This window comes from Armigeres subalbatus, chromosome 3, assembly GCF_024139115.2.
Source record: "Armigeres subalbatus isolate Guangzhou_Male chromosome 3, GZ_Asu_2, whole genome shotgun sequence".
NCBI classification, from domain to species: Eukaryota; Metazoa; Arthropoda; class Insecta; order Diptera; family Culicidae; genus Armigeres; species Armigeres subalbatus.
In genome coordinates, this window is record NC_085141.1 from 172,825,151 (window position 1) to 172,848,865 (window position 23,715).

The window sequence follows — 23,715 nt, forward strand, 5'->3', positions numbered from 1 at the left end:
TGTGATTGTGCAATTACCTGCTTCAACTATTGTGGGTGATGATACTATGCGAGAGTCTCCGCATGAATCTAGAATGTGGACCGCTGTATCTGTGTTGATTAGGATGGTCCCGGCGTTTAACTCCTTCACGATCGGTTGATCTGATTGTTTGTGCATTCGACACCTGGCTTTCTGGTTTACCAATATATTGAATACGCATTCGTCGTTCACTGGATTGTCGTTGACGCAAATGTAGCATCTCTCCTTCTGCTCGTAGAACGTCTGTTGATGGGCAGCTATGTAACGAATAGCTGTGTCTATCCGGTTTCCATTTGCGTTGACTGGTTCGATCTGCATCAGAGTATATTCCTGCTGTTCAATTGTAGGGATCTTTACAATTATTATAATGTGGTTATTTTGCAGTGAAACAATCGCTTCTATGAATTTGTAAATTTCGTCCTCAAATTTAATGTTGAGTTGTTGTTCCTTAAGGGATTTCCAAATATATTCTTTTTCGTTTGGACTAAGAATGTTTTTATTTAGAAAGTTATTTTTAGAAAAGGCTATTTGTTCTTCTATATCTTCAAGTGTTCTTATGATGATGTCAATATTAAATATCAGATTAATGAGTTCTAAATCATTTTTGAAATCTAAGTGTTTTGAGTTTACTTCCTGTTTGATTGATCTTAAAGATTTTGCAACTTTATTGATTGTATCCTGTAACAAATTATTGATTCGGATTTGTCTAGCTTGGTTATTTATAATTTTATTGCTGTTTACTTCTAGGGTTTCAAATTTTGATTTATCATATCTAAATCTGTTTGATCAGGATTTCAGAGATGAATTTAATTGCGGTCCCTAGTGCGTTTATGAGTCCTCTCTTAGTGCGTCTTGGATACAGTGCTAGTAATTTCTCGTTGGCTTTATTTAATTTGAAGTTTAACGTTTGGCTTATGTGGTCTGACATGTTTAAGTTAGTGGAAATATGCTCTATAAAATTGATGTTCTGTTTTAGATCTTCAAGATTGACTTTATGCAATACTCGTTCAAACCCTGTCCTGATGCGAACTTTGTCTGTTTTGATGATTAGTAGTCCATTTTGTGTTGAGACATCGTGATACATGGTGGCTGCTGTCAGCGGTACAAGTCTGTAAAGATGATTGAGAAGGTGCTTGTCTTTAGTTTACCCATGTGGTTAAGTATAATTTGGAATTCTTTACATGCTTTGTATTGATTAGGAATATCAAATCTTTGTTGGATTTTTACATCATTACAATCTATAAATATTGATGCTATTTCCTTATACGATTTTTGTGAATTTTAATGTCATTGCGATCGTTAAAAGTTAGGAATTCGTTGTTTTAACTTTAGCTAGCTTGTACGGGTTTTTATCTTTATTCTGCCTCTGTGTAATCCGTACGTATTTTTCCTCATTAGGGTTAAGCTCTACTGGAATTTGATTATCTTGATTTTTTTCCTCGTATTTAAGTTTTCTTTTTGCCAATTCGATTAGCCGCGGATTGTAATTTTGAAATTTTTCATTTATTTCTTCAGTGTTTGTAGTATTGCGTGTATTAAAAATTAAATCTCTGGGTTTTTGTTGTGTGGCATCGTGGAACGTGTTGTTATAGATGTCGATCATTATGTTTATCTGCTCATCAAGTTATGTTCGTTGAATTTTGTTTTATTCGTTCTATAGATTTCAATTAGAGTTGAATGAAAACGTTCTACGATGCCGTTTGTATTGGAGCTACTAGCAAAGTGAATTTCTATTCCAAGATCGGCAAGAAAACCAATGAAATCTATTGATCTGAATGCAGGTTCCTGATCGCTAACTATAGTGGCTGGTCGGCCGAAATGCCTTATGTGTTCGGTAATCGCGGTTTTAAGATCGATTATTGTTCTGGTTTGTATTGGAATGGCGTTCGCAAATTTTGAAAATGAATCTACTATTGTTAAAATTTAGAGCCTTTCAAAAGAAAATGTCGATATGAATTTTTTCAAATGGGGTTTGGCCAAAATTACTTTTCTTATTAAATTTGGAGGTTTCCGGTCATACTTGGAAGTTTTACAAGTATCACAGGAATCTATAAAGATTTTCAGTTTTTATCTAAATTTGGGAAGAAATAGTGTTGCAGGATTTGTTTTTGTTTTCTTTCGAGCCCTGTGTCCAAATAGATGGGTGTTCTTTATGATGTCATCTTGTTGGTCTTCCATTCTCACGTCTTCCAATAGAACCTCTGGAATGAAAGCTTTGTAAATTTTATTGGATGAAAAATGTTTTCGATAGGTTTCCTGTATCAGTTGTAGAATTGAAATCGGTGCTTTAATACAATTTTGTCCTTTTGGGTTAAAAAATTTTTTAAATGCATTAACGATGATTTCTTCGGTGAACGTTTTTCTGACTATAGTGTTTCGGAAAAACTTCGGGAATATCTGTTCGTGAATGTCGGTTTCGATGTTAGCGATTTTGAAAATGACTTGTGATCTAAAGGCGTTAATAGGTTTTTCCGTTGTCCATAAGTAATAGTCGTCACTTGTGTCCGCAGAATGAACTGTCTCTATGTCATCGTCTGATTGTGCATTGTCGTGTACATTAATTTCTTCTTTCCTAATTCTAGATAGCGCGTCTGCTACTACATTGTTTTTACCGGGTTTATATATCAGCTCGTAGTCATAGTTTTCTAGCTCTAATTTCCCTCTAAAATCCGTCTATTTGTATTGGTAAGCGAGTGTGTCAAAGGTTGATGATCTGTTACTAACTTGAATTTCTTTCCCCATAGGTAGTGTCGGAATTGTTTTACGGCCCAATACATCGCGAGAAATTCCTTTTCGGTTGTTGAATAGTTTTCCTCTGTTCTATTTAGCGTCCTTGAAGCATATGCCACCGGGCGATCTTTCCCAATAGGACCTTGCGAAATCACGGCTCCTATCGCAAAATCACTTGCGTCAGTGGTTAGTATAAATTCCTTTTCATAATCAGGATGGATCAAAACTGGGTCTCTCATCAGAACCTGTTTGCACCTTTCAAAGCATGTTTCCACTTCTGGTGTTATTTCAATTTCATTGTCCTTTCTAAGTAGAGAGGTCAATGGTTTCACGAGTTTGGCGAAATCTTTTACGAATCTTCGGTAGTAACCTAGAATACCAAGAAATTGCCTTACCTCTTTCTCTGTAGCTGGCAAAGGCCAGTTTTTTATTGTTTCAATTTTGTCTTGATTTGGTCTAATACCATCTTCGGAGACCGTATGTCCTAAAAATTGGACTTCCTTTCTGAAAAATTCGCACTTGTCCAATTGAATTTTCAGATTTGCCTCTTTTAATTTGTTTAAGACCTTATTCAGGTCGCTTTTGTGTTTCTAGAGACGGTGAGAAGACTATAATGTCGTCCATATAAACAAGACAACATACTCCTAACAATTCTCTTAAAACACAATCCATCACGCGTTGAAAAGTCGCGGGTGCGTTTTCAACCCAAATGGCATTCTAGTAAACTCGTACTTTCCCGAGTTTACTGAAAAGGCTGTTTTTTCAATATCCTCTTCATCGAGCTGAATTTGATGAAAGCCCGATACCAAGTCAATTGTAGAGAAGTAGTTTGTTCTTCCCAGTTTGTCTAAAATGTCATTGATCTCTGGTATTGGATATCGCTCACTGATGGTTTTTTCGTTCAGTTTCCGATAGTCTATTACCAGTCTGAACCTCTTTTGACCCGAAGCGTCTGGCTTCTTGGGCACTACCCAAACAGGTGAGGTGTAAGGGGATATGGATTCGCGTACAATTCCATCTTTCAGTAATTTCGAAATTTCCTTTTTAACGATTTCATCAAAAGCTTTGGGATATTTGTATGACTTTGTGTGAATGGGAATGTTGTCGGTCGTTCGTATCTTGTGTTTAATTTTGTGAGTAAACGTTAGGTTGTCTTCGTCATAGTATAGAACTTCTTTATTATTATTAATGGTGTCTAACAATGCTTCTTTTTCGATCTCATTCAGATGTTCGTCCCTAAGTTTGTATTTAAGTCCATCTGGCGAAGGTGTAATTTTCTTGAGTTCGTGATAGTCTGATCCGTTTTCTAGTTCATTAACATTTATTTCGAATTCATTCATGTCGATTTCTATTTCCCTATTTTCCGTTTCATTCTGAATTTCAACTATGGCTACCCCATTCTCGCTTTTGTATAGTCCTGGAAGTATCTTACAGTTTTTGAAATGTTTCTCTTCCTCAATCAAAATGTCCCGTTCGCGTAGGTTGGAATTTTTATGAATTGGGTTTCATGCTCAGTCAAATTAATTTTGTGGGTTTCGGGAAACCACTTTTTCATCTTAATTTCCTTTCTTCCGATTTTCAGCGAGTTTTCTACTATGTTTAATTTTGCTTTCAAATCGCGTAGTGATTCGTAACCTATTAAACCGTCGAAAAACTTATGGAAACTGAAGACATGAAATTTGAGTTTCTTTTTTATTCCGAGTAGGTCAAATGAGATAAATTTCCTAATTTCGTGCACTCCATTGATGTTCCTGACTTTGCATATTCCCTCTGATTGGCAATTTTCTACTTTGACATGCGCTGGAGAAATGTAATTTTTGTTCGCGCCTGTATCGATTAAGAATTTTAATTCACCTTTCGAGGTCTGAATGGAAACGTATGGTAAAAAGTCGTTATTCTTCGTTATTTTCTTTGTTTGTTTCCTGTTGCCATGTGAAAATTTATTTCGTCGCCTTTAAAGTAATCGTCATCTTCTGAATCTAACTCGTCGTCGTGTGTTTTGTACTTGGCATCGTCCTCTTCTTCCTCGTCCAAATTGACTTCCTTGTTTTGAGAGTGATTATTTATGGCCCTGTTCGATCTATGCGATCTCATGGAAACATCCTCGTCGATATTGTTTTTATTTATGAATTTTCCTGATGGTGGTCTATTTGGGTTAGGGTGATTTGATGGTCCTGGTTTGCTATACATTGGTTGCCCACTGTGTTTTGTTTGCGATGCTAATTGAGTTCTCCTATCCATTCTGTGTCTATACGCCGCGTTGGAGTATTGCATAGTTATCTCGTACGCGTGCTCTAAACTGTCTGGTCGACAACTTCTAACGTGCATCGAAATTTCCTCGCTTAATCCATCCACAAATCTGGTGAGTGTAATTAGGCTCACGAATGAATTAATAACTTTGGCATGTGATTTGTAATCTTCCATGCTAGCGGCAGATGATTTTATTGCCGTGTCAATTTGCCTAATTTTGTTATAATAATCTGATAGATTGTTTTCCTTGTCTAATATAAAAAGTGATTGGATATGACTTGTTATGTCACGCCGATCACCGTACGCATTTAATAAGACATCTTTAATTTCGTTCCAATGTTTGGGGTTCCTGCTGCTATTAGCACTTCTTTTGCTTCACCTGTGATTTTATTTTAACCGCCCGCTCGATTTGACTGTAAATCGGATCATTTTTGTAGCTATCGTACGCGTTGAGTGTTTCTTCTGCGTCTTCTACCCATGCTAAAACCTCTTTTCGATTCCCATTGAACACCGGAATATTCCTAATGGGGTCCGGAATCGAGAAATTTAGGAACGGATCGTTTGATCGGTCCCGCATTGTGTTAATGGTTTGCACTAACATTGCTTGATTCTGTGTTAGGCTTCTGACCTGGTCAAGAAGCTCTTGCACGTTAACTTCGGGGATCGACATGTTGCGATTCTTATCGAATAATTTCCCTCTTTTCATACACTATTTCACACTGTTATATGCCCTAAAAGTGTTACTATAGTAGGTAGTTAATTTTTTTTTAAATTGTTTTCACGTATTGTGTTGATAATTGTGATTTTTCTGAGTTTCCCTATGCAACGATCACTTGGGATAACACTATCACTTTAACTGCGTTGATAAGTAATGTATAAAAATGTTACTCACATTAACAGGATGATGGTCCTCATCTTATCCTGGAGCCTATGATGTGGGATTGTTCGTTGGTTGGTCCGGTGGTGTGAAGATGATGAATCTTTCTGGTACCGCAAATCCGCTGGTATACGTGCAGGGATGGTTTCGGGTAACAGCCAGTCACTAGTAGACTTAGAATCACTTCTGAATTTCTTCTGTATTGATGTACACTCAAACACTTAGTCCTTCCTTTCATCACTTTTCACTACAAGACTGCGCCAGTAAAGAGCTAATCGCTCGAATTACGAAAAAAATAATTTATTTCTAACCAAATAAAATTAATTACATTCAACTTAAATCCACACTTCAGACTGGCTGATTTTCTCTTGCACAACTAGTTTTATATAATCACTTCTGCAGCGTCAGCAATTCCTTCAACTGGGTTGATCGTCCTCTGTTGGGTTCACGGGTCCGATAGGTTGGCTACGTTGCGAGTGTCGTCCATGTGCGTAGGTCATCAATAATTGGAATTGGTTGCATCGGCCGAATGTGTCTCTATGCTGGTGGCGGGTTCCGTCATAACGTATACATGTGTATCTTCTGTAGCAAACACAATGAATATACTGGCAATCAATTAACTAATCCGTTTATTGTACACTTTTTATGTTTTTGTTTTTTAGGAAGATTTTATATTTCATTTGTTTCCCCAATTGAGTTTCATTCTTTGAATGAAGCTGGATAGAAACAATAATGTTATGTAACCATCTTTGCTTACAAACTAAATTTTCATTTTAAAGTTAGTTTGCTTCACGTTTTGGTCTATTTTCAACTATAAAGCATAACACGCTTGCTTTTCACATACTAAAGGGCCACGCAGAATGGGTACTTTTGCGAACGTTTTGATTCTTTTCCCGTTTTAACGCACGCAAATGCAAATGCTGAAACCATAACTTGTTTTCATCTACGAGCTCCGATTCGTATTTTTTTGCTATGCCGCTCAACTATGGCGAATACGAAACGTGCCGCATAATAGTAAAGCATCGCGCTCGGCCCAAAACTTATTCTCACAGCCTCAGTTCTCAGCCTAAGCACACAGTCTGAGCACACAGCATGCTGGATGAGCACACAGCCTGAACACACAGCCCAAGTTTTGAACTTGAGCTCGAGCCTGAGCTGAGCCGCACCGCGTTCATTTTTCGCACCCATGTTTGATGCTGATGGTGAACACGAGCTTGAAGGAGAACGCGCGCTCGGGATGAACATGAACTTGCAAAAACTGCACTCAAGCTCAGCGCCGCTCATGTTTTCGTGAAGACTGATTATTTAGAATGGAATTTGTATAGTGATAGGGTTTAATTGGATTAGTGCTAGCAGGTCGACTATCTGGTTTAGGAGTTATTGCGATTTGTAATTAAGCTTGGAAAAGTTGAGCAAGTGCTGGGATATGTCCAAGCAGTACGTTCTGCGTAAAGGAATATTCTTACAGTATTGTATATAGTTAGCCTTTCACTTGAAGTATTCCTATTCTCTGATTCGACGAAGGGCTTCTTTATGTAACTTCCTTTGATTTTCATCAAGGAACGTCTGTTGCCCGTCCTCGGCGACTACGACGGGGGTGAAGTTATCCTGTCTCTTGTTTTTTACTCCGTGTCGTTTGGTGAACGCCAGTTGACCTACATCCAGAGGTGGGGGGTTTTCTCGAATTTGGTTTCTTTGAGCATTTTGGTTACGTTGGATTTGTGAGATTTTGTGCACAGCTTCGTCATAGATTTTATTCCGAGCTTCTAACATTCTCTCACGATCCAATGGCCTTTCTTCGTCGTCTTTTATCCCGTAGAATATCTCTCGTGGTTTCATGTTGGTAGCTGAATGTATGCTATTGTTGTAAAGAGTACAGGAAATAAGGAACATTTCTTTGACAGTGACATTCGGGTACCTATGTTTATTACATTTAAATATTTCGGCTATTGTAGAATGGAAGCGTTCTACGATGCCATTGGTTTCACTACGATCAACGGGAGTAAAATATTGTTGGACGTTCAAATCTGCGAGTATGCCTCTTAGTTCAATGGACTTTATAGCCGGTTCGTTATCTGAAACTATTAGCTGAGGAGTTTATTGTTTATTGTTGTTATAATGATCATCCGACATTGTATGTTTGTCTTAATGAATCTTAACTCTAAAAACCTAAATTCTACGATCACTTTGTCAATCGAAGTCAAAATTGGAATACGTTTCGTTGAATACGATCATCATTGATCGAATTGGTTCATTCAGGTCGTAGTCATGGTGTCGTCGAGGCAAACGGAAGAAAGCACTAGAACGGAATGTATACGCAGGCACATTGATGTCCATTAGCGCCAAAATATTGGGGCATCCGCTTCTCCAACCAGAACTTTGACAACAAAAATCGCTTTCGCGTTTCTCCTACGCTGTCTTAGAGTTTCGATGCCAATCAATTGACATCTGGCTGCATACGGTGGAAGGTGCGATGGGTCATTCCAGGGCAGAAAACGTAGGGCGAATCTTATGAATTTTCGTTGCACCGATTCAAATCTTTCGATCATTGTTGCTTGATACGGATCCCATACCAACGAAGCTGTTTCCAGGATAGGACGGACCAACGCAACGTATAATGACTTCAACGTATATGGGTCACGAAATTCTTTAGTGATTTTAGACACAAATCCAAGTTGACGACGAGCTCGCTTGATTACTTCTTCTTGGTGTTCTTTGAACGTCAGCTCGGCATCCAGAACAACTCCAAGATCTCGAACAGAAAAAGCACGGTTTAGCGGTTCATCACCGATTACGTAGTTGTATATGATCGGGCACTTCTTGCGATGGAAACTTATGATGGAACATTTTGGCACGCTCAAAGTCATGTGATTGGCTCGACACCAGACGAGAAGCCGATCTAAGAGCTCCTGCAGCTTGATGCAATCCGACGGTTGATCGATTACAACATATATTTTCATGTCGTCAGCATATAAAATGCAGTAGCCTTCACCAATGTACATGACTACATCGTTGAAAAAGAGGGAGAAAAGCAACGGCCCAAGATTGCTTCCCTGTGGTACACCAGACCCGTTTGTGAACCAATCCGAAACAGATGAGCCTATTTTTACAGCCAGTTTTCTATCACACAAATAGGATCTGAACCAACAAACAAGCCGAGAAGAAAAGCCCAATTTTTCGAGTTTTGCTAAAAGAATCGTGTGGCTTACACGATCAAAAGCAGCTTTCAGATCGGTGTACACGGAATCAATCTGCTTTCCTCGACCAATATTCCGCAATCAAAGTGAAGAGATTTCAACTAGATTGGTGGTAACGCTTCGCCCCGGGAAAATCCTTGTTGTTTTGTGCTGATGTAGTGCCTCACGTGAGTGAATGTGTAGCTCGAAACGATGATTCCCATTAGCTTCGATCACGCGCATAAGGATGTGATTCCTCGATAATGTTTTATGTCATCTTTAGCATCTTTTTTATGCACCGGAAACATGAATGATTCTTTCCATAGAGTTGGAAAGCAAGATTGACGCAACGACAAACTAAGAATGTGTTGAAGAGTTCCATACAAGGCAAAGTATTTCAGTATAGCTTTTCTGATATCCGGAATAGCTCTAGATTTTATGGGGATGAGGCTTCCAAATCTAGTTAATTTGTCGACTACCGACAAAAATAAGTAGGGTTGCGAAATGAAAACATCGATATGGATGATATCCAATGGTTTTTTAGGGATGGGAGTTTCGCCATGTTTTATCTTATACGGTTTCCTCTCGTACTTGGCCTTATTGCAAATTTGGCATAATATAATAAATTTCCTAATCTTAGTCTTAAGGTTAGGGAAATAATAACGTCTAATCATTTCGGCGTAATTTTCTTTGATGCCTCGATGTGAGGTTTCATGGGTTTGTTCTATGAGCGAATCTTGCTCTTGAATATTAGTTACATCGGTTAACATTTTCTGCGATATCTTGATCTTGAAGATTTTATGTCTACTAAAGTAATTTTATAGACAATTTGGATAGTTGGAATCAAGCTTTCAGGGCAAAGTATGCAATTTTGTTTTGATGGGTCCATGCATTCCCGGAAGATTCGAATCATTAATGGAACTCCAAAATTTAGTTTGGTAATGATTCGTCTATGAACTCTCGGAAAGATTTCCTCATAGGTTTCAGAATCTTCAGTGCCGATTTTCAAAATAATCTGATTGCGAAAGAAGTTAATGGGACGTTCGGTGCATTCGATGAATTCTGACACGTCAGTATCTGCCGAATGAATTGAACTTGAATCGGATGATTCTTCGTTTACATTTATTTCAGGTATTCTAGACATAGCATCTGCCACGACATTTTGTCTCCCTGGCCGGTGTTTTATTTCAAAATCGTATTCGGATAACTGAAGTCTCCATTTTACGAGTTTTGTGTTTGGGGTTTTTAAATTTAGGGCATATGTTAAAGGCTGGTGGTCAGTATAGAGTGTGAACTTCTTACCAAAGAGATACAGGCGGAAGTATCGAGTTGCCCATACAATGGCCAACAATTCCTTTTCAATGGCCGAATAATTCTCTTCGGACTTGGTCAATGTTCTCGAGGCGTAAGCTATGGGTCTATCCGCTCCGATAGGTCCCTGCGATAGCACCGCTCCTAGGGCGAAATTGCTAGCATCCGGAGTTAAAACGAATGGCTTATCGAAGTCGGGATACTGCAAAATGTTACTATGAGTCAGTAGACTTTGCAGGTTTCAAAGGTTTTCATAAACAAAGGCGTGTGCTCTACGGATTCTCCTTTGCGTAGTTGGGCGGTTAATGGTTTCGTGATTTTGACGAAATCAGGGACAAACCGCCTGTAGTAGCCAAGAATTCCTAAAAACCCTTTTAGTTCGGTTTGATTTTTGGAATAGGCCATTTAAGAATGGCATTGATTTTATCAGGATTTGGTTTCACACCTTGGTCGGTGACAATGTGACCAAGAAATGCTACTTCTTTCTTTAGGAATTCACTCTTATCGAGTTGAATTTTCAAGTTAACATTCTTGAGAGCTAGGAAAACTTTATTTAAGTTTTCAATGTGCTCTTGCAGAGAAGTTGAAAAGACAATTATGTCGTCCATGTACACAAGACAACATTTGCCTAATAAATTTCGTAAAACATTATCCATGACGCGCTGAAATGTTGCAGGCGCGTTCTTTAACCCAAACGGCATGCGAAGGTATTCGTATAATCCATGTTCAACGCTAAACGCCGTTTTTGACACATCATCAGGATGAACTTCTACCTGATGGAAACCCGAGGTGAGGTCCAGCGTCGTGAAGTACTGACACCTACCAAGTTTGTTCAAAATCTCGGTGATATTTGGTAGCGGGTATCTGTCGTCTATTGTCTTATCGTTTAGTTTACGATAATCGACAACTAAACGCCATTTTTGTTTGCCTGAGGCATCCGCCTTTTTTGGGACAACCCAAATTGGTGAGCACCAAGGGGATGTGCTAGGCCGTATAATGCCTTGAGCTAACATTTCGTTTATTTGATCTTGTACCTCTTGCTTATGGCAATAGGGGTACCGATAGCTCTTCGCATGGGTAGGGATTTCATCCCTGGTTTCAATTTTGTGCTTGATTGCGTTAGTGAAGGTCAAGTCATTGCCTTTAATGAAGAAAACGTCCTGATATTTAGAAATAAGTTTTAGTAGTTTATCCCTTTCTTCTCCATTAAGATGATCGATACGAAGTTGATTTCTCAATTTCAGGTTAATTGGAGCAGGATCAAAGCGGCATTCATTTTTAGACGTTGTGTTCAATTTACGTTCTTCAAAATTATTCAATTCAGAGGAATTAAACAGTTTGGGTTGCATTTCACGGTGAAATTGCAACAGTTTTTCAATAAAATGTGGGCTTTATTATGGTCAGCCCTATACAGACCTGGTACAATCATCACATCTTGTGTTAGGGGAAGAGGGTATTCGATGTAAAAATCTCCATGACTAACTTTTGTATTCAAAACTATGGGAACTTCTTCGTGAGCATTGAGAGATATCGAAAAGAGTCAGGATATTTTCGTAACATTTGAATGGAATATTCCGGAAATTTTAATGTATTAGTGGAAGTCAATATTTCTACTCCGAGACTCTTAAGGGACTCATATCCTATAAGGCCATCGAAAAGGAGTGGAATTTGAATAATTGGAAATCTAATGCAGGTTTATTTTGGAAAATGCTCAACCTTACTTTTTGATTAATTTCATATGAACCATTAATATTGTTCACACATGTAGGTTTACACTCAAAAATTTCATTTGGCAAAACTTTGGCTGGATCAATATAATTCCTGTTGGCACCTGTGTCAATGAGGAATTTTAGCTGCTTCGTTTGTACTTGCACAACGATGTAGGGAAGAAAATTATTTACGTTTTGGTTTCCGCATCTGGGCCTGGTTGAAAATTTGAGTCGTCATGATATTCAACAGGATCTTCATATGGCTCATCTGTGTACTGATCGGAATTAGTGCAATATGGGAAAGTTTGGTCGGACTCATGTTGATCTTCGTGACAATTAATTCTCATGTTGCCTTGGGGTGGGTTGTTCTGTCTGAAGTTTGAGGAAGATTGGGGTTCGAATTTAATTGCGTTCTGCAATTGACCGTTATGCTGGTTCTGATTTTGAGGTTTGAAATTATTTTGATAGTATGGGCGATAATTCGGGTTGTAATTTGGTTGAGCCCTAAAATTATTTTGGTATCTATTGAAATTTCCACTTTGCTGAGGCGGGGCTCTGTTAGTGTTATTCGGAAGAAACTGAAGTTTTGGAAATTTTTCTCTCTTGCGGCAGCGTTAAATTGATCAAGCGCACGTTGATAAGCTAACAGAAGAGTAGTAGGGCATGTAGTTCTAACGAGTGTGGAATATGGCTCGACGAGGCCATCAATAAATGAATTGAGGATCATGTCTTCATAACTGCGAGAAAGGGTTTGAATATTTCTGTTCAAGTCAGGATCTAAGGCTAGCTTTGCAACAATATCCGATAATAATTCACGGCATTCGTTATAAAAGGTCGTTATATTCTTGTTGCCTTGTTTTAAATAGCAAATCTGGGTTACAAGACTAGAAAGATCTCGTTTATCACCAAAGTACTCGATAAGTACTTTTTTGATAATATTCCAATCGCAAGGGGTGTGTCGCGCTTCAAGAGCTTCACTGGCCTCCTCTGTTATCTTGTCCCTAATAATACTTGTCCAAAGAGGTAACACCATAGTGACATCTGCTGCTGATGGACATAATTGCTTTGCGTGATCAAGTTTTTCTTCAACGGACGCGATCCAGGTGGCTAATGATTTTTTATCTCCTTTATATGGGACAATTAGTTTGATTGCATCTGGCACTCTAGATGGGTTAAATGAGGAAGTAGGATTGGAAGGCAATCTTACTCTAGACTGTACTTCACTTTCATAATTTGAACGGGGACGGGATGATGGAGCTTCAATTTGTAGTCTCTGTTGCTCAATTTGGGCTGTAAGAGCCTCAATTTGTTGTGTAATTTCCTCAGACATTCTCCTTGTAATCATTCACTTAATATTCACAAATATTTTATCTAACGATTTTAGGGATTTATTGTTAATTCACTTTCACTGTTTCACTTATTATCACTATTAATCGATAATGTTGTTGATAGATTCGTTTACTTACAGTTAGTTTTCCGCGATGAACCGTCGCGAGGGGGATAGGTTGATTAAGTTGATCCGCAGGCTTTCGCTTGATGAGTGCTGGATATCGTCTCGAATCTTCAATAATCCGTCGAAGATGCCTCCTGTCGGTGACGTTATTCCCACGTTCTTCCAGTTGGCGGGCGATTTCACTTTACACTTATCACAACCGAAAACTACCGGATCCTACCGACTGCGCCACTTATGTTTTTGGTCGTTCGAGATACGTTTTTAAAAAAAACTAAACAATCGACCTGTCTGCTCGAGTGAAGAAATACGAATGAATTTTATTGTTAACTAATTATTATGGAACCTAGCTGGGGAATACTTTATGCTGATACTGGCAAGAACCATCAATCATGGGTCGCGGCTCCAATAACACCGGTGCGGAATGTGCAAGGTGTTGGTCTCCGGTTACGTCCGGTCCAATGTGGCTAGCTTAGAGTTGGACGCTAACAGTTGCCGTTCCAGCAATTTGACTCTGGTTGCATTTACGTCCGTAACTCATATACTATAAATTCTTTTCATAGTTCCAGATTACGATTTAAATATTCCTATAACAGAAACGATTTCTTAGTATGTTTTTAGGCCAAATCTTTAGGAAAATCTATTTGCGTTTCTTTAGGAATTGCTTCAAAAATCTATCCTTGATGTTCTATAATAATCCAGATTTTTTTTCCAGAAAAGCATACAATGAAATTTTCATATCATATAAATTTATTTATTTGAAAACCCAGAAATCTGTATTCCGCTGAGTGTTTGATGCGTCGCATGATATGGCACATAATCAGGAATACGCTCTGATGGAAACAAACATGGGAACTATTGACCTGCTTATTATTTTAGTGTTACGACCTTCCCTATGTTACCAAGAGTAGGTATTCAAAATATTTGCTGGTATACAAAATTTTAAAAAAATTCATCAATTCTCTTAAATAGTCTCTTAAGGAAAGTACGTTTTTGTGCAAAACTAGCTGTGTGTACCCGGCTTTGCACAAAATTGCCAGGTTGTTTTCGTAGTTGCTAATACAATTGAACCGTTTGTTTGAGAAGCTGCATAAGTATCATTTTTAGCTAAAATTAGAATTCCATATATTCTGAATCCTCGTCCAAAAATACTGAAAAAAAAAACAACTTTTTTTTTGTTCAGGAATGTATGAATTTTTGCCTTTCTCGTATACAAAGTATACGTAAAGGCTATATGTTCGCTCCAAAAACAAACTTTTGATCCGAGGACCGGAGACCCATAGTGTTATATACCAATCGATTCAGCTCGACGAATTGGAGTGATGTCTGTGTGTGTATGTGTGTGTGTGTATGTGTGTGTGTATGTGTGTGTGTATGTGTGTGTGTGCGCAAAAAGTTTAGCTCACTTTTTAGGCACTTATCCTCAACCGATTTGCTCTCAACAAGTTTCATTCGACGCAGAATCCTATCCCATTGTTTCCTATTGAAAATTGACCCGATCGGACTATGGGCTTGGAAGTTATGGCCAAAATACTTTTTTTTCATATAAAAGCACATTAAAAAGTCTAGCTCACTTTTTGGGCACTTATCCTCAACCGATTTGCTCTCAACAAGTTTCATTCGACGCAGAATCCTATCCCATTGTTTCCTATTGAAAATTGGCCAGAACGGACTATGGGCTGAGAAGTGATGGCCAAAATACTTTTTGCCTTTCTCGTATACAAAGTATACGTAAAGGCTATATCACAGATAACAGACATTGGAGCTAGAACAAATTTTATTGAAAATCCTGTGTAAACTTTTGAATTGATATACGTTGGCCCACTACTGCCATCTACTCAACTGATTGCGGCAGTACCTAAGGATGCAGCTGAATTACAACCGTCGAACGCAGCCAATGCATTTGACAGCCGCAATCGGGCTGCGTTTTCAATAACAATGATTCTTGCGCCATCTCCAATCGATTGCCAAACGCGGTCCCAATTTAAAATACATTTAAATTAACGGTTGCGGATGTTTACACACGTATGGGATGCCAGCCTCAACATCTGTTATCTGTGGCTATATGTTCGCTCCAAAAACGAACTTTTTATAGGAGGCCCGGAGACCCATAGTGTTATATACCGATCGACTCAGCTCGACGAATTGGAGTGATGTCTGTGTGTGTGTATGTGTGTGTGTATGTGTGTGTGTGCGCAAAAAGTCTAGCTCACTTTTTGGGCACTTCTCCTCAACCGATTTGCTCGCAACAAGTTGCATTCGACGCAGAATCCTGTCCCATTGTTTCCTATTGAAAACTGACCCGATCGAACTATGGGCTTAGAAGTTATGGCCAAAATACTTTTTTTCATAAAAAAGCACATTAAAAAGTCTAGCTCACTTTTTGGGCACTTATTCTCAATCGATTTGCTCGCAACAAGTTGCATTCGACGCAGAATCCTGTCCCATTGTTTCCTATCGAAAACTGACCCGATCGGACTATGGGCTTAGAAGTTATGTCCAACAGATTTTTTTCATAAAAAAGCACATTAAAAAGTCTAGCTCACTTTTTGGGTACTTATTCTCAACCGATTTGCTCGCAACAAGTTGCATTCGACGCAGAATCCTGTCCCATTGTTTCCTATTGAAAACTGACCCGATCGGACTATGGGCTTAGAAGTTATGGCCAACAGATTTTTTTCATAAAAAGCACATTAAAAAGTCTAGCTCACTTTTTGGGTACTTATTCTCAACCGATTTGCTCGCAACAAGTTGCATTCGACGCAGAATCCTGTCCCATTGTTTCCTATTGAAAACTGACCCGATCGAACTATGGGCTTAGAAGTTATGGCCAAAATACTTTTTTTCATAAAAAAGCACATTAAAAAGTCTAGCTCACTTTTTGGGTACTTATTCTCAAACGATTTGGTCGCAACAAGTTGCATTCGATGCAGAATCCTGTCTCATTGTTTCCTATTGAAAATTGACCCGATCGGACTATGGGCTTAGAAGTTATGGCCAAAAAAAAATTTTCATATAAAAGCACATTATAAAGTCTAGCTCACTTTTTGGGCACTTATTCTCAATTTGCTCGCAACAAGTTGCATTCGACGCAGAATCCTGTCCCATTGTTTCCTATTGAAAGTTGACTGGATTGGACTATGGGCTTAGAAGTTATGGCCAAATTATTATTTTGTTTTCATATAAAACCACATTTAAAAGTCTAGCTCACTTTTTGGGCACTTATCCTCAACCGATTTGCATTCGACGCAGAATCCTGTCCCATTGTTTCTTATTGAAAATTGACCCGATCGGACTATGGGCTTAGAAGTTATGGCCAATTTTTTTTCATATAAAAGCACATTAAAAAGTCAAGCTCACTATTTGGGCACTTATTCTCAACCGATTTGCTCGCAACAATCTGCATTCGACGCAGAATCCTGTCTCATTGTTTCCTATTGAAAATTGACCCGATCGGGCTATGGGCTTAGAAGTTATGGCCAAAAAAAATTTTTCATATAAAAGCACATTAACACTTTTTGGGCACTTATTCTCAATTTGCTCGCAACAAGTTGCATTCGACGCAGAATCCTGTCCCATTGTTTCGTATTGAAAATTGACCCGATCGGACTATGGGCTTAGAAGTTATGGCCAAATTATTTTTTTTCATATAAAAGCACATTAAAAAGTCAAGCTCACTATTTGGGCACTTATTCTCAACCGATTTGCTCGCAACAAGCTGCATTCGACGCAGAATCCTGTCCAATTGTTTTCTATTGAAAATTGACTCGATCGGACTATGGGCTTAGAAGTTACGGCCAAATTATTTTTTTTCATATAAAAGCACATTAAAAAGTCTAGCTCACTTTTTGGGCACTTATTCTCAATTTGCTCGCAACAAGTTGCATTCGACGCAGAATCCTATCCCATTGTTTCCTATTGAAAATTGACTGGATTGGACTATGGGCTTAGAAGTTATGGCCAAATTATTATTTTGTTTTCATATAAAACCCCATTTAAAAGTCTAGCTCACTTTTTGGGCACTTATCCTCAACCGATTTGCATTCGACGCAGAATCCTGTCCCATTGTTTCTTATTGAAAATTGACCCGATCGGACTATGGGCTTAGAAGTTATGGCCAAATTTTTTTTTCCATATAAAAGCACATTAAAAAGTCAAGCTCACTATTTAGGCACTTATTCTCAACCGATGTGCTCGCAACAAGCTGCATTCGACGCAAAATCCTGTCCAATTGTTTTCTATTGAAAAATTGACTCGATCGGACTATGGGCTTAGAAGTTACGGCCAAATTATTTTTTGTTCATATAAAAGCACATTAAAAAGTCTAGCTCACTTTTTGGGCACTTATCCTCAACCGATTTGCTCGCAGTTGCATTCGACGCAGAATTCTTTCCCATTGTTTCTTATTGAAAATTGACCCGATCGGACTATGTGCTTAGAAATTATGGCCAAAACACTTTTGTTCATAAAAAAGCACATTAAAAAGTCTAGTTCACTATTTGGGAATTTATTCTCAACCGATTTGCTCGCAACAAGTTGCATTCGACGCAGAATCCTGTCCCATTGTTTCCTATTGAAAATTGGGCTATGGGCTTAGAAGTTATGACCAAAATTCTTTTAGCCTTTCTTGTATACAAAGTATAGTGGAGACTGGGTAGACTTGATCCCCTTTTCTGATTTCCGATGTATCACAGCCAAAAATAAATAAACATACGCGATTTCCACACTGACTCTCTAAGAAATATAGTATTTAACCTTACTGACAGTCCTTAAAATATTGTTGTTATTGATACATAATCGATTTTTTAGAGTGCTGTCAAAAGTCTACTTTTAAAATATTCGGGGGAAATTAATCCCTCTCCAAGAGCTTGCTTTGTTAAAATTAGAAAGGTGCCCTCAGATTTTTTAAATATTTTTCCTTCAAAACACGCGCAATTTTCGAATTGCTGTGCGTATATGAACGATTTTTGTTATTGAATTCGACAGCACATGTTATTTTTAAATTTGGGGAGACTTGATCCTCTTTCTATGATATCTACCCAATAAATCATTTTTCCTGCCAACCCTTCATCAAATCTGTCAAATCTACAAAAAAAATCAGAAGCCAAAGAACAGATATATATTTTTTTGAATTTTTTCGCAAAATTTGTGTATGGGTGACTAATGGGGGATCAAATTTCCCCATATTGAGGCAATAACTTCAAATCCAAATATCCTAAAACTTTGATGGAATGTTGACATTTCCACCAGTACACATCATTAAGCATATTTATGGCTTTGTGCTGTGAAAAAAACGAAAGCATTTGGTCATTGTTATGCGAAGCAAATAAAATTTTTTTTTTAGAATGGTCAAAACATACAAACCGCCCTGCAGAATAAATAAGGTTGTCAACCCAAAAAATAACTCACCACATAAAAGTCATTTTTCTAGAGGATCTATACTAAAAAATACGCTAGAACAAAACTACTTTAGTTCTCGATAAAACAGGGGGTGATCAAGTCTCCTCGGGGATCAAGTCTACCCACCTTCCCCTACTTAAAGGCTATATGTTCGCTTCAAAAACGATCTTTTTATAGGAAGCCCGTAGAGCCTTAGTGTTATATACCGATCGACTCAGCTCGACGAATTAAAGTGATGTCTGTGTGTGTGCAAAATAAACTCACTGATTTTTCAGGCACTTATCCTTAACCATTTCATTTCTTAGGCATTTATCCTCAACCGATTTGCTCGCAACAAGTTGCATTCGACGCGGAATCTTGTCCCATTGTTTCGTATCGAAAACCGGCCCAGTCGAACTATGGGCTTCGGAGTTATGGCCAGTTTTTACAAGAAAAATTCTTTTTCTCTATTTAGGCACTTACTCTCGGCCGATTTACTCGCAACATTCGACGCAGAATCATGTCCCATTGTTTCCTATTAAAAATTGGCCGGATCGGACTATGGGCTCAGAAGTTATGGCCAAAATACTTTTTTTCATACCAAAAGTGCGAAGAAATTACTCACTCACAAGAAACGAGAAAGGCACTATCACCGCTAGGTGGATTAATCTGGGTTTTTTTCGTTTGTTTCAAAAACTACGTATGTACACGCACTTCGAAGAGCAATTATGGAGTACTGCTTACAGTTTTTGCACTAGAAGTGCCCCAGCGTATTGAGTTTTTTCCGAAAACTAATTGGGGGAATGACGGCTTTGGCAGGTTTTGTTCTATTATTGTCAGGGTTTTTTTATGACTGATTATGCTCAAATTTTGCCTAAACATTCTTTGCACATCAAAGAATATTGTGGCCAAATTTCATAAAATTCGGTCGACAAAAACCCCCCTGCCAATAATAGAACAAAACCTGCCAAAGCCGTCTTTTCCCCTAATCTGTACCGAAGATATCGAAAGATTTGGTGCCAATTTGTTCAAAACCAGTGATAACATTGTTTTTTTTTTCAATAACGTAATCAGATTTTATTTTAGCTGTTATTCACCACTTTTCACCACGTTGAGTTATATTTTTGTTCAATCTGTTCCAAATAATAATTGATGAAATGCTGGAAAATGCTAATAGAATACTAAGTTGAAAAGCAGGCCAAGTTCCAGTTGGAAGGAAGAGCCATTGAAGAAGAAGAAGAAGAAGAAGTATGAGCAAAAACCCTAAAATCATGCCCCACATAAGTGCTTTGAGCAATAATTTTATAACATTTTTAAATAAAACTCAATACGTCAGAGATTTGATAGGGTTAACTAGAGAAAACAAAACAAGCGACGAACCTCAATATTATTTTGTACGACGTACTGCATTATACATCATAGTCAATAATGCATTAACACAACATCTCTTTTTTTTCAGTTGTCTATCGGTATTGAGAATGGTCATCTCGAGGCCTACAACACTGACTTCGAGCTTCAATTTGTGCACCAGCTCAAATATATCCTCGGATATTGCAGGTTCGTATAACCGTCACCCATTCATTCGCCAACAAACTCCAATATTAGCTTCCACAGAGTAAACATGCATCATATGCACCTTATCCACCTTTACAGAGTAATCGTTAAACAGGAAAAGGGGAAGAAAAATTCTGACTTCCTGATACCGAAATCCAACAGCGCCCGTCCGTTGCCAATCACTATTGGGAACGATAACGTAGCAGAACTCTACGGGCCGGAGCATGGTTTGATCTACTTACTGAAAACACCACAGGACCCACTGCTGCATATTCATCTATATGAGTGCGAAAAATACGAGCAGGTGAGTGTGAGAGAATGTAATTAAAAAGTTTTCAATTCAAATGCGCTTGATTGTACTGTCGACTGTTAATTAACGTCAGTTGGTGTTTTATACGAACTATGAAAACCATACCGTTTCATTATATTCAGACTATGATTTTATAACATGGAATCGAGTTATATTGATGACATTTCTTGTTAAACCACGCTGAAAGTGATTGGGTTAGACTCCAAGCCGGTCTAAGAAATTTTCAATTTCGATTTTTTTTATATCCTGAGTGTCATCGTGTTAGTCTCAAGTTATACAAACGCAAATGGGTGATTTGTTTGTTGTTAGCTATAATGCCATCAAAGAGAAGACGTAGATGGTAATTACAATCCATCGTTTTACGATGCCCAAATAGCGGTTTTTCAACACCACGTGCATGCAGCGTTGAAATAACGCAGATGTACATCGGTGCGGTGACGTTGCGTTACCGCTTTTTCCCGGTGCACGCCCTTGTCTTTTTTATGCCACGTGCACGCAGCGTTGAAAAGACGTTACGTGGGCATCGAGCCTTAGTTGGCTACGTCGCGTCATGGCAATCAAAACATGCTCCAAACACGTATATAGAATTTTACCGTAAAACTACCATCATAGTGTAGTACAATTCTCCAGGGGAAATCAAAGTTGCTTCCTTATGCTACGATTGCGTGTTGGAACAAACCTGATGTCACTGAATCGTAGGAAACTTTCCAATTATTGTAAAGTGTGTGAAATGTTAGATGTTTCTTCAAAATGTGGAAATTTTCGGTTTTCCGACCTTCTCATAGGGGAAAGGGGGGGGGGAGCAAAATGCCCTAGCTAAGCAAACACTGCTATTGTCTCATTTGTAACGTTATTCATGGGTATTTATACATTATGCAACAGTTAAACAAGATAGCTAGTTGATGCCATTCATAAATTGTCAAAAATCTCAATCATATTGATAATATTCACATTTCAAAAAAGTGGTGATATTCTGTTGCCGGAAAACTCATGGGACAAAACGCCTACTAGGGAACAAAATACCATGCGTCGGCGAATCAGCATTCTGGTATGGATAATGCGTGGAGACGCAAGTACATTGTAAGTTAGCGCCACTAGGGCGTTTTGCCTCGCCAAAATGTTAGATGTTTCTTCAAAATGTGGAAATTTTCGGTTTTCCGACCTTCTCTCATACACTATTTTTAAACTTTTTTCGCCTAACCTACATAATTTTAGATCTAATTTTGTTACGGCCATCTTAATGACGGAAACCACAAAAGGCGTTTTGCATCGGGGGGGCGTTTTGGGGCCTCTTCCCCTACACTATTTTGAAACTTTTTTCGCCTAACCTACATAATTTTAGATCTAGTTTTGTTACGGACATCTTAATGACGGTAAATATGAGGGAAACCACAAAAGGCGTTTTGCCTCGGGGGGCGTTTTGGGGTCTCTTCCCCTAAATGCCTACATTTTTGATAAAATTCGTACCAGATTTTTATCCGTAATGTAGGCAACCTTTGATGTAGAATTTCGTACAGAATAATTATATCAACGTTTGTTATAATGTTGATATAAAGGTATCAACCTCTGTTACAATTGTCTTACAGCCAAAGGGATTTTATTTTTTTTTTGTTATTTTAACAACTAACCGCCAAATATATGACAAATTTTGTTATAATATTTTTCTGAAAATAATAACACCTGTTAAAATTTTGTCGCCTAAAAATACATGGGACAACTATGCTTTGCACTTCAGTGTATTAATTCAATATATATTAATCTTAAATTCCGACAAAATATTAAATTTTATATTTCTCCTTACATTGTTTCATATATACTGACAATGCAATGAGTTCAGTACCTAATCGTTGACTAATGTTTATTAAAATTTTAATAACTATATTGTAACTATTGTTGTTTCACTGTAACTATTGTTGAGATTTTGCTAAAAACCAGCCACATTTCAGGCGATAAAATGGCTGTGAAACAACAATAGTTATTTAACGCTTCATACAGGAGATTGGCAGAAGGAAGGTCGTGCGATATGTGCACATATCGGTCGAATATGTGCACATATAGGTCGAAAGATAAAAGGTCGAAATGACAAAAGGTCGAAAAGACAATACGCCGAAAGGGACATAAGGTCGAAAGGACAAAATGTCGAAAGGGACAAAAGGTAGAAAGGGACAAAAGGTCTAAAAGGACAAAAGGTCGAAAAAACAAAAGGTCGATCAAGAAGAGGTTGATAACAAGTTGGAAATGTATTTAACTTCAAGCAGAAGCAATGAAACAATATTATGATGATAGTTCTGTAATAGGGGCCCTTATGGGGCCCTCCTTAGCCGTGCGGTAAGACGCGCGGCTACAAAGCAAGACCATGCTGAGGGTGGCTGGGTTCGATTCCCGGTGCCGGTCTAGGCAATTTTCGGATTGGAAATTGTCTCGACTTCCCTGGGCATAAAAGTATCATCATGTTAGCCTCATGATATACAAATGCAAAAATGGTAACTTGGCTTAGAAACCTCGCAGTTAATAACTGTGGAAGTGCTGAATGAACACTAAGCTGCGAGGCGGCTCTGTCCCAGTGTGGGGATGTAATGCCGATAAGAAGAAGAAGAAGAAGTTCTGTAATAGATAAAAATGATTGTTGTTTTTAGAAACTTGTATTGTGCGAGATTGATTATCCTCGTTCAGTTTTTCATCCATTTCGAACTTCAACCTTTTGTCTCCTTCGACCTTTTGTATCTTTCGACCTTTTGTCCCGTTCGACGGTTTGTCCTTTCGACATTTTCTCCCGTTCGACGTTTTGTCCTTTCGACCTTTTGTCCCTAACCCCTTCACCCCTTGTATATCTTCTTCAAAATCTCAATCTCTTCAGAATTCCAACATGTTTCAGTTTTTTTTTGCAATGTCGCATTCTACTTTATATATAAATGAAAACTTAAGAATCTGATCATAATTGTTGGTTTCTC

The 23,715-nt window shown here is 38.2% G+C and overlaps 1 protein-coding gene across 2 annotated transcripts in view; it reads left to right on the forward strand.

Annotated features, from left to right (window-relative positions):
* The window catches only part of LOC134219277 (TBC1 domain family member 4), a 127,388-nt gene that overhangs the window by 19,864 nt on the left and 83,809 nt on the right, over positions 1 to 23,715 (forward strand). For both annotated transcript variants that reach the window (XM_062697996.1, XM_062697999.1), the window contains exons 2-3: positions 20,360 to 20,457; positions 20,554 to 20,758. In XM_062697996.1, the coding sequence (XP_062553980.1) occupies positions 20,360 to 20,457; positions 20,554 to 20,758 (303 nt within the window). The remainder of the gene's footprint in view (positions 1 to 20,359; positions 20,458 to 20,553; positions 20,759 to 23,715) is intronic.